At 47.6% G+C, this 12263-nt stretch overlaps 1 protein-coding gene across 8 annotated transcripts in view; it reads left to right on the plus strand.

Annotated features, from left to right (window-relative positions):
- Positions 1–7282: 7282 nt before the first annotated feature.
- Positions 7283–12263, plus strand: part of LOC119654255 (mitogen-activated protein kinase kinase kinase kinase 5) — a 129976-nt gene continuing 124995 nt past the window's right edge. For 7 of the 8 annotated variants that reach the window (XM_038059506.1, XM_038059507.1, XM_038059508.1 and 4 more), the window contains exon 1: positions 7907–8017. In XM_038059506.1, the coding sequence (XP_037915434.1) occupies positions 7907–8017 (111 nt within the window). Of the gene's footprint in view, positions 8018–12263 lie in introns of all 8 variants that reach the window. The other variant, XM_038059513.1, reaches the window with a different exon arrangement.

Here is a 12263-nt window from a genome sequence, read left to right on the forward strand (position 1 = left end):
TCAACACTCTACGGATCATTTTGGAACAGTCCACAGAGTTTAGACCTTGGCTGCACCTGCTCTTCTTCGATTTCGAGAAAGCTTTCGATATAGTGAGCAGGGAGTGTATCTGGAGTGGTCTACGCAGAAGGGGTATTCCAGAGAAATCAATAACTATTATCAGAGCGATATATGATGGCGCAAAATGTCACGTGCTGCACTTAGGTAATATTTCTAAATATTTAGCGGTCCAAAATGGAGTCCACTGATGCTTCTTGTTATCGGTGACGTTCTTCATGCTGCCTTCTCCGGAGGACGTGGAGGAATTCAATGGACAATGACATCTTTCCTCAAACACCTCGACTACCCTGATAACCTCTGCTCGCTCTCCCACTGGGTCATGGACCTTGGCCAAATGGCTCTGAATTTGGAAAGAGAGGCAAGTAGAGTTAGACAGAAGATAAACACCAACAGAACTAAGATTCTACATTAATGGGCTGAGCATCGAAGACGTTGATTAATTTGTACATCTAGGAAGCGTGATTTCTGCGGAAGGGTGCTCTGAACTGAATGTTGCCCGACGCATTAACAGCGCTAGATTCATTTTCGCTGGCCTGTCTAAAATCTCGAAATTCAGTAATCTCAATATCAAGATCAAGTTGAGACTGTTCTTTACTAGTGGTCTTTCTGTGCTGCTGTATGGGGGTAGCACTTGGAAAGTGAACTCCACTATTACACAAAAGCTCCAAGTTTTTAACAATACGTGTCTGCGTCGTGTCATCGGAGTAAGCTGGTCTAACACTATCTCAAATGAAGAACTTGATCGGTGCACAGGCCTGCCACTCTTACACACTGTGATCGGAAGACAGAAGTGGCAGTAGATAGGTCAGACTTTAAGGAGGGGTGTCAATTGCATTGCGGGCTACGCCATGCAGTGGAATTCATTCTCCCAAGATGGCCGTCGAGGTCACCCCAAGGGCACTTGATGCAGAACAGTAGAGGAGGAGTGAGAGCGTCTCGGAAAGTCGCAGCTAATGTATTGGAACTTTCATCCGACGTCTTGAAACATTCACCTGACTGAAAATTTTTGCATTGCGAAATCTTTATATTCAAAATCCATTCAAAACAGATTAAAGTGCGATTTGGCGCTTTAAATGGTATGAGATCATCGATCCCGAGGGAGGCGTCAAAGGTTACCAGTCACAGATTTAGTCTACGGTGTCCAGGCATCGACTTTGATATAACAAAGAGTTTTACAGGCATGACGCTGAATATGTGATCAAAGGATTAAAGGGTACTATGCTTAAGATGCCTTTGGCCTTTTGGTTTTCAGTGACATCTTGCAGTCAGGAAGCTTTCGATAGAAGAGTTGTAGACGGAATGATGCCGGAAAACCGCGCTTGGCAACAACACGTACGGTTTTGATATTCACTTGTGACAGTGGTTGTCTATGTTTGGTCAACGGCGAGATTTGATGTTTGCTATAGGGCTGTTTTATTTGGAGCTGAGTCTCCTGCAGGCCGTTTTGCCGTTAGCATCAGTTTTTCATTAGGACGGACGCGAAATATAGCTCCCTGGGGCCAATCTCTCTCTGAGAGTGAGCTGTCTTGCTTCTAGGGCAATGTGTGACTTTCCAGAGGTCACGCCTCTCGTCTAGCAAGAACTTTAGTGATTGGCGGTAGCCCAATCCTGTATGAGGTGACCCTACTATTAACGGAACGTTACGGATCTACACTGCGTTACCTTTTCGAGTAAGTTTAATCTTGGCCTGAGACGGGGAGTTATGGCACGACGTACCTCCTAACCCCCATATTTGTGGGAATCCAATCCGAAAGCCGCAACAATGGAGACGGAAGATCTCATGGGGCTCCTAATCGCTCAAAATTAGGATCTCCATACGCGATTATGGAGAGCCTTCAGAAACAAGATGGAGGGCAAGGGTAAACTCCTCATGATCAGAGTAGATCACCGATCTGAAAGGATCCTTTTCACCCTAAACATTTCAGACCAATTTTCCTAACATTGTTCGTACTCAAAACGGTGGAGAAGACCCCTATATCAGTGTCAACACGCTTACCGGGCAGGACGGCCAACCGAAACTGCTCTGTATCAGCTGAAGGATGTATTAGGGGATGCCATAGAAACAAAAAAAATAGTATTATGTGCGTTTTTGAATATCGAAGCAGCATTCGATAACACATCGCACAATAAGATACAAAACGCCCTGATCCTCAAGGAATACACTGCCTTTCTGGATAAGCAGAATGTTAGAGAGTAGGCAAATATAAGTACCGTCAGCTACAAATTCTATTTTCATGAATACTACTCAAGGTTGTCCACAGGGCGGGGTATTTTCAATTTTCCTCGATTTTCGTGAGTCCCGCGGGCCGTCGTTTTTCCGCTATATCTTGCGTTTCCGACATGGTAGAGTGAAAATTCTTGCATTTCCTGAATCTGGGCCGCCTCCCCGTTCGAACGAGGTATCGCGCGAGGAAATCCGTCGATTTTGCATTTTTGCCAATTTTTACGACCCGGGGGTCGTGGAAATTTTCAATTTTTCTCGATTTTCGTGGGTCCCTCGGGCCGTCGTTTTTCCGCTATATCTTGCGTTTCCGACATGGTAGAGTGAAAATTCTTGCATTTCCTGAATCTGGGCCGCCTCCCCGTTCGAACGAGGTATCGCGCGAGGAAATCCGTCGATTTTGCATTTTTGCCAATTTTTACGACCCGGGGGTCGTGGAAATTTTCAATTTTCCTCGATTTTCGTGAGTCCCTCGGGCCGTCGTTTTTTCCGCTATATCTTGCGTTTCCGACATGGTAGAATGAAAATTCTTGCATTTCCTGAATCTGGGCCGCCTCCCCGTTCGAACGAGGTATCGCGCGAGGAAATCCGTCGATTTTGCATTTTTGCCAATTTCTACGACCCGGGGGTCGTGGAAATTTTCAATTTTCCTCGATTTTCGTGAGTCCCTCGGGCCGTCGTTTGTCCGCTATATCTTGCGTTTCCGACACGGTAGAGTGAAAATTCTGGCATTTCCTGAATCTGGGCCGCCTCCCCGTTCGAACGAGGTATCGCGCGAGGAAATCCGTCGATTTTGCATTTTTGCCAATTTCTACGACCCGGGGGTCGTGGAAATTTTCAATTTTGCTCGGTTTTCGTGAGTCCCTCGGGCCGTCGTTCTTCCGCTATATCTTACGTTTCCGACATGGTAGAGTGAAAATTCTTGCATTTCCTGAATCTGGGCCGCCTCCCCGTTCCAACGAGGTATCGCGCGAGGAAATCCGTCGATTTTGCATTTTTGCCAATTTTTACGACCCGGGGGTCGTGGAAATTTTCAATTTTCCTCGATTTTCGTGAGTCCCTCGGGCCGTCGTTTGTCCGCTATATCTTGCGTTTCCGACACGGTAGAGTGAAAATTCTGGCATTTCCTGAATCTGGGCCGCCTCCCCGTTCGAACGAGGTATCGCGCGAGGAAATCCGTCGATTTTGCATTTTTGCCAATTTTTACGACCCGGGGGTCGTGGAAATTTTCAATTTTGCTCGGTTTTCGTGAGTCCCTCGGGCCGTCGTTCTTCCGCTATATCTTACGTTTCCGACATGGTAGAGTGAAAATTCTTGCATTTCCTGAATCTGGGCCGCCTCCCCGTTCCAACGAGGTATCGCACGAGGAAATCCGTCGATTTTGCATTTTTGCCAATTTTTACGACCCGGGGGTCGTGGAAATTTTCAATTTTCCTCGATTTTCGTGAGTCCCTCGGGCCGTCGTTTTTCCGCTATATCTTGCGTTTCCGACATGGTAGAGTGAAAATGCTTGCATTTCCTCAATCTGGGCCGCCTCCCCGTTCGAACGAGGTATCGCGCGAGGAAATCCGTCGATTTTGCATTTTTGCCAATTTTTACGACCCGGGGGTCGTGGAAATTTTCAATTTTCCTCGATTTTCGTGAGTCCCTCGGGCCGTCGTTTTTCCGCTATATCTTGCGTTTCCGACATGGTAGAGTGAAAATTCTTGCATTTCCTGAATCTGGGCCGCCTCCCCGTTCGAACGAGGTATCGCGCGAGGAAATCCGTCGATTTTGCATTTTTGCCAATTTTTACGACCCGGGGGTCGTGGAAATTTTCAATTTTCCTCGATTTTCGTGAGTCCCTCGGGCCGTCGTTTTTCCGCTATATCTTGCGTTTCCGACATGGTAGAGTGAAAATTCTTGCATTTCCTGAATCTGGGCCGCCTCCCCGTTCCAACGAGGTATCGCACGAGGAAATCCGTCGATTTTGCATTTTTGCCAATTTTTACGACCCGGGGGTCGTGGAAATTTTCAATTTTCCTCGATTTTCGTGAGTCCCTCGGGCCGTCGTTTTTCCGCTATATCTTGCGTTTCCGACATGGTAGAGTGAAAATGCTTGCATTTCCTCAATCTGGGCCGCCTCCCCGTTCGAACGAGGTATCGCGCGAGGAAATCCGTCGATTTTGCATTTTTGCCAATTTTTACGACCCGGGGGTCGTGGAAATTTTCAATTTTCCTCGATTTTCGTGAGTCCCTCGGGCCGTCGTTTTTCCGCTATATCTTGCGTTTCCGACATGGTAGAGTGAAAATTCTTGCATTTCCTGAATCTGGGCCGCCTCCCCGTTCGAACGAGGTATCGCGCGAGGAAATCCGTCGATTTTGCATTTTTGCCAATTTTTACGACCCGGGGGTCGTGGAAATTTTCAATTTTCCTCGATTTTCGTGAGTCCCTCGGGCCGTCGTTTTTCCGCTATATCTTGCGTTTCCGACATGGTAGAGTGAAAATGCTTGCATTTCCTCAATCTGGGCCGCCTCCCCGTTCGAACGAGGTATCGCGCGAGGAAATCCGTCGATTTTGCATTTTTGCCAATTTTTACGACCCGGGGGTCGTGGAAATTTTCAATTTTGCTCGGTTTTCGTGAGTCCCTCGGGCCGTCGTTCTTCCGCTATATCTTACGTTTCCGACATGGTAGAGTGAAAATTCTTGCATTTCCTGAATCCGGGCCGCTTCCCCGTTCGAACGAGGTATCGCGCGAGGTAATCCGTCGATTTTGCATTTTTGCCAATTTTTACGACCCGGGGGTCGTGGAAATTTTCAATTTTCCTCGATTTTCGTGAGTCCCTCGGGCCGTCGTTTTTCCACTATATCTTGCGTTTCCGACATGGTAGAGTGAAAATTCTTGCATTTCCTGAATCTGGGCCGCCTCCCCGTTCGAACGAGGTATCGCGCGAAGAAATCCGTCGATTTTGCATTTTTGCCAATTTTCACGACCCGGGGGTCGTGGAAATTTTCAATTTTCCTCGATTTTCGTGAGTCCCTCGGGCCGTCGTTTTTCCGCTATATCTTGCGTTTCCGACATGGTAGAGTGAAAATGCTTGCATTTCCTCAATCTGGGCCGCCTCCCCGTTCGAACGAGGTATCGCACGAGGAAATCCGTCGATTTTGCATTTTTGCCAATTTTTACGACCCGGGGGTCGTGGAAATTTTCAATTTTCCTCGATTTTCGTGTGTTCCTCGGGCCTATTTACGGCATGTTGCCCTTCTGTCAAGTCCCCCACAGGTTCCTGATGTATGCCCATAATCCAAACATCTGTAACATTTGGTTGAAGCGCCCCGGATTCGCATCCTACACACTCTACCCAACCAATTGTTATTTTCCCAATGTTTAGAAACTTCATCGCGGGTTGCTCAGCAACTTCTACCACAGCGAGTTTTTGGCCTGGGGAGTTCACAGAGGTATTGCCAATCCGGATATTGGTTACCTGCGGACATTCGCGTTTGAAGGCCTCTTCTTCCTCGTTCTTTTCTGTGAAACAGTGAGGGCAGACATGATTTCCAAAGAACAGGCTGGAAACCAAAGCTTTTTCTCCCAGAAGCCTCTTCACAGCTTCACAGAACGTAACTTTATTTATTGTCATCGGGCCTAGTTCGACTGGGACTCCAACATCCTTCATTTTACGAATGGAAGACACTTTTGCTCCGTTATCTTCGGGTTTAATCTTGTAACGGATTTCACTGAGGACTTCCGCAAAAGTTTTGCCTTCCGTCGGCTTAATAAGGAGAGCTGGCGGTCTAGTCCTCCTTCGCCTCCCCACCTATTCTTTTGGTGCGTCGTCTTTCGTGCCCGCCTTAATTTTAGGCATGACTGGCTGATGGCGCGAGGTGTTGTTGTCTCTTGTTCCTCTTCACCTTCTTCTTTTAAGCCCTGGAGAGTACCTAGGTGAAGTCTCCTTTGGATGTCCCTTCCTCCTTTCGTCTTTTCTCAAGCACGCTCTGCAATGGGCTGTCAGCGATCCGTTTAGTACTCGTAACGTTCTCATCGGAAAACGCGGTTGTTTCTGCCTCCTACGGATTTTCTCTTACTTTCCATGTCCGCCTATAATATGAAAACCTGTTCAGAAGCTCCTCCAGTTCCATTAGCCCGTTTTTCACCTCGTTGCCGACGTTTTTCTGGAGAAACGTCGCAGGTCGCATGCTCTTCACAACTACCGCGCATTTCTTAATAAGCCTTCTCTCTTCAGCTTGCGCCAGAGTAGTTGCGTCCCGATGTCTCGTCGGGTATTTCAGCCCTTGTTGCGTCCTTCGCTGGGCGCGGGGACGAGCGGCGCATTTAGTGAAGAACGGGTATACTCTCCGGGACAAACCCCTACCCCATTTCCCTGAGGCCTAACCTACGATTAGCTGATCCCGGAACTCATGGACCGATCAGCGCTCGCTCGGGGCAACGCGGTCTACTAATATCGGTTCAATCCACACTGGCTGGCTCCTGATACATGCCACAACTACCACCTTGGCAGAGCGTCTTATAACAAACTTAACGCAGCCATTTTGAACGTGCCCTTCGCAGAGCTCGAAGTCTACTTCCATTCCCCGATTCCTAGGCTTTGTCGAAATTACAACGCACAACAGCTTTGCCCTTTTAACTTCTCTACTTTAAGTAATTTTAAGCAAAGAATAAGATTATTGCTTTCTCCTCCTGAGGACATTGTTGTCCGTTAAATTAAATAAATAAATAAATCGTTGGCCATATTATGAGATATATATATACATAATCTTTGTAGAATTTTACCAGCGTGTTACATTGTCAGTAACTCATACAAAAAGCAATTTATTAGAAAACAATTCCAATAATTTCATTTCAAAATATCTTCAGTTTTCAAGTCATTTTAAATATTTTCCGTTGGGAACGTCAATTCCATTGTGAATCCGCTCCACTGAACGTCATGGCTGTCAGTCTGACATTTCTCGGAATGTTATTCACCAGACCACACACCTCAACGTTACTCACCACACACAATCTGTCTTCTCTCGTTTCATTCAAAATTGCAAATGGCGTAGACGGGAGAACTGTGTCAAACGGCGACGTCCATCAATATTTTCCCAATTTTTCCGAAATTCCATTCGTATTCAAGCACGAGAGCGATTGATTAAGGCGTGCAGTTTTCCGTTCTATTGTAATGCGCATTAAAATCGGCCGCCGCGTGTCCGGAATGCCGTGAAAATTGGCGAAAAGAAGAAATTGTTGGTGCAGTGAAATTCTGTGAATGCTGTTCTCTGTGTATGTCAGGTGTTTATGCGAGTGAACGAGGTTTTCCGTCTTAATTTTTCGCCGTCCCGGGAGGAAATTGTGTCGTGTTTGCGGCGCTGATCTTGCCGCAATTCGCTGTTGTGTGTGGCTTTCCTGGTTTGCCGACAATTTTGTGGTCCCTGTGCGGTGGCGAGTGAATTTGCCGTGCCTGTGACAAGTGTATTGTGTCGCGACACTCACGTCGTTGTTTTGTTTTTGTTTCGCTTAACGCCTGTAAATTGGGGCACCAGCCAGCGGAAGTGCACGGGGTACACGGCGACACTGGAGATTTGGCCGAGCACTGGCAGCTGAGGATTTGTTGGCTTGGCGGCGGTTGGACTGAACGCGAGGGAGGATGGCGCACGGAACGAGCCTCCTCAGCTCGGATATTTCGCGGCGGAATCCGCAGGATGAGTACGAGCTCATTCAGAAGATTGGCTCCGGCACGTATGGCGATGTTTACAAGGTAAGTGTCTCCCCGAGAGGCTTTTCGTGGCTTTGTGAACGTCCTTGAGCCAAATGGGCGTAGCGACAGGTCGCCCGATCCTTTAGAATAGTGCGCAACACCTGCAATAGCCCCATGCCAACGACGAGACCGAGCACGGCTCCCATTTGACGGCCAGGAATTCGATTCAAGGTTACAAGTGCTCGAGTGCAAACCGCCGCCTGCTGGATTCAGCAACTGCACTCCAGTCGTCGTGATTTCGCAATTGACTTCTGCCTTGTGAGGTTGCGTTGTTCCCAGCGCGCTCACAGTTCTACACGTGCCGTGTGTGCACCGCAATTAACCCAATGCAGCGACATCAATGGGCTCTTCCGATTGCATTCCATAGTTCCGCCCTGCGACCCGATTCCAGCCGCATTTGCAGACATTGCTGCCCCGCGCGCCGATTCGATTGTGCCGTCTGTCGAATCGATTTCGATTTCAGGTGCTCAAGTTCCAGCCACTTCAGCGATAAGGACAGCATTGAAGAAATGTCGCCGAGCGAAGCAAATCGCTCGACACTAAAACGCAAGCAAAGTGCTTCCAAGCGTCTTGGGGTTGTGTAGGTTCTCGGGAGCGCGGCACGGCAACCTGATTCACTCTCGTTGCGAACGCGCCCACTACCTCTTTCCAAGTCTCCGGCAGTCCGGTCACCTGGCCCTGATTGATGGGAACCATTCCATTTGCTTCACTTCCTCACGACTGGGACTGTCATATCGATGTCGTCCGACACTTTGTTTGGAGGCAAATTGCCGTCTGCGGACTGCCCAGAATCGACGCTTCCAGACACCTAGAATTTCACGCAGTAGCCACGGTAACTACGTCGTCCAAGCAACGAAATATTGAAGACGACGCAGAAGATGATGACGACGACCTTGGATGGAATCAGAAGTGCGGAACTTGAGGCTGTTGAACCGCACAACTCTCTGCCACGAAAGTCGAGTTCTCCGCGCTCGCCTAAGATCACGGCCCGGCAATCCAACCAGTCGTGCGACGGCTCAATTTCAGTGGGAATGATTTGCGTGTCAACAGAGACTTGTTCGGAGTGGATCATCGCCATAAAATGCCGCCATGGCCTGGACAGGTCGTTAGAGGCTGCAATTGTTTATTGGGGCAATTTTTCAAAGATGATTCAAAGTGATTCGATCCAGTGGAGTGGATTCCTGACAGAAACCATTTGAGGTGATGATGATTTACGGGAAAATTAGTGATGGGAGGAGCGGGTATTGGCATGCCTTGGAGGCGGGTGGAATGCTCTAATGGGTTGATCTGCTGCAACCCAGAATTTTACTGATTGACAATCGGCGACAAAACAAGGCTGAGAAAAATGTGTTGAAATGCGCTTGAAACGTCAGACGATTGATAAACGATCAATTAATCTCAGTGCAGAAGATTCATGAGAAAAACTAAGAATATGACGAGAGGGGAGGCCTTATCTGATCTACCTGTCAAAATTTTTAGCACCAAAATATATATGATTGCCCTTCACACACCCCACCCCCTGAAATGCGCTTCAACTCCCCCACGACTCTCCGAGGCGCTCGCACTCCTCCTCTGCTGTTCTGCACCAAGTGTCCTTGGGGCGGCCCACGTGCGCAGAGAAACAGTCCGTATCCGCATGTGTAATGAGCCTAATGGGAATAGGAGGATCTGACAATTATCCTGAATGGTCAAAGACGACCTAGAGGGAAGAGCTATCCCAGAAACCTAAAAAGTTATCAAAATTGGGGGTGAACATCCGCTCGCAAAGACTGAGGCTCCATCAAAGTGCTTGGTTGACACATTCTTGCGCGCCTCTGTGCTAGCCAGACTCGGAAATGTGGGGGTTTGGGTTGGGTTGTCTATACCGATGCGTGGGTCCACACCGGATCTAAAAATAGACAAAAAACAAAGATATTCGCGACGGCCTAACGTAAAAAACCAGAACGCTAGCTAAACCTGGAAAATAAAAAAAACGGCTCGACCGCACGCGTGGAACCGTAAGTCTCCGGACCCGGGTGCCGCGATCGGGAGGGAAGATCCACGACAGATCACAGTCCCGATCATTGTTTATTCTGCCTCACTTTGAGGTGCGGCTCGTGAGGTTACCTCCCATCCCAGTCATCCTTAGGCCATTATTTAGAGAATGTCCTTAATAAGGTTACGCGGGGGTTAAGGAAGAAGAGAGAGGGAGTCCTCAGTCCTGAGAGCAAAAAAAATTTAAGATTGAATGTCGCACATTCAATGGGGAAGGTCTCCCGCAGCTCGATATTGAAACTTCAGCACAAAATCACCACAAGATTGTTCCCGCGAGAAACTGAGGAGATTCGGATTTATCACAAAGCAAGCTCCTCTTTGACAACCGTTTTGCGGTTCGTGAATTACGTCCTCTTGGCAGAATGTTTTCTGTGTCTTTTTGTCCTGCCGCCTCACGCCCATGCACAAATTTCGCAAAAATTAACGTCGTTATAACATCCAAAATTTTGCATCGCTATCTCAGGAAACCAATTCCCTGACCTTCCAACTACACCTCCATGTCAATCATTCCTTTTTCCGCTAACTTTCTTTCTGATTCCTGATTTCTGATTCGTTATCCAATTCTCGTCTTATATAAATTACCATCCTTCTTGCCCAAATCTGAAATTCGGGAGATCACTAAATTACCTCTAACTCTACTCTATACAGCTCCGGCACAAACAATGAAATTTTGAAATCCCACCGGCTGTTGATCAGCTGTCCACCCACAAACCGGTCCTCATATCGCTACGCTTGTCTTGAACTCGGTTGAACTCCGAGAGTTCATTTTCCAGCAACATACGCGTGCACCTAGGGATGCGGCAAATCATTGCCCTCTGTTAAGATCAATTCATCCGAATGCATTCAATTATGTGGAATCTGCGGCGAACATTAAGGTAATTGCACATTATGGAATGCATTATTTGAGCAAAAGGAAAAAAGGCGAATGAAATTCCGCTCCCGTCCCGAAGCCGCGGTCACTAACATGTCACGATAACTAGCCATGTCATCCACAAGAGGAGTAACCTCACCAGATGTAACACTGTTAAGGACCTTGGTGTTCTTTCCACCTCTTCAGTTGTTTATCATCGTGGATTCTCATTCGTCGTCCTTTGACCTTCTTCACAGGACCATCGAAAGATTTGCACCTGTGATGCGGTATATAGTTCTGAAATCAATGCGATTTGCAACTGCAGCTTCCCTGATCTATTGCGCTAGCAAATTCTCTCTTGTCACGACGCGCACTACGCTGAACTTCTCGGGATTTCGCTAGGCATCGGAGCTCGAGCGCGTCACGCTTGCCATCACTCGAAGCGATCAGTAGAGCCTTCAGCTCCCACAGTCAGCCAGATCTGATGAGGCCGATTTTTATTTATTTAGTTTTATGGCGGCCCAATGTTCATCGATATTCTCAGGCCCTTTTTCAGTAGATCTGCCGCTTGATCAGCAACATAACTCTCCTAATGTCGAGCGACATCTAGGTCGACGGTGAACTTAGGGGGTCGCAGATCCTTAACCCTGCGAGAAGTGACGGACGCAACACGCCAGCGACCATCGACGCCGATGTCAGTGCCTCTCTTGTTACGCACATCCTAAATCTACTAATGATAATCATAATAATTGTTGGCGCAACAATCCAATTGGTTTAGGTTCTTGAAGTGTGTTAGAGCACTTCATTCGAGATCGTAAGGGCACACTACAGGATTACAGTACCCTATAGGAGGCAATTTGGTCAGCATTGCGCTCGACCAAGATTATTACCCTGATTTGACTCAGGTACTCATTCACAGCTGAACCGATGATACCCGACGTCAAATCACGATACAAATTCCACTGCCACCAGTGAGATTTAAGCGCGACCTTCCGTACGACAACCTTGTGCTCTAACCACTCACTTTTAAAAGTGATTGCGAAGTGGTCGATCTGATTGCTCGTACGGCGTACGACTCCTATAGTAGGCTCTGTGCTCAAACAATGTGCCACCAATGACGAGGCGATGGAAATTGTAGAAATCCACCAACCTCCCACTATAAATGTTACTATCACCAAGACCTTGCTTCCCCATCGCATTCCTGAGTGAGGTGTTTTTAGATCCCACTTTGGCATTCAGTTTACCCATCATGATCACAATGTCATCTTTACGAAACCTTCCTTGAACCGCGCTTAATTGCCCGTAGAAAGCATCCTTCTCCACGACATCGAAAGTCTCCGTTGATGCGTATCATTGTATAAT

Source organism: Hermetia illucens, chromosome 4, assembly GCF_905115235.1.
Source record: "Hermetia illucens chromosome 4, iHerIll2.2.curated.20191125, whole genome shotgun sequence".
NCBI classification, from domain to species: domain Eukaryota; kingdom Metazoa; phylum Arthropoda; class Insecta; order Diptera; family Stratiomyidae; genus Hermetia; species Hermetia illucens.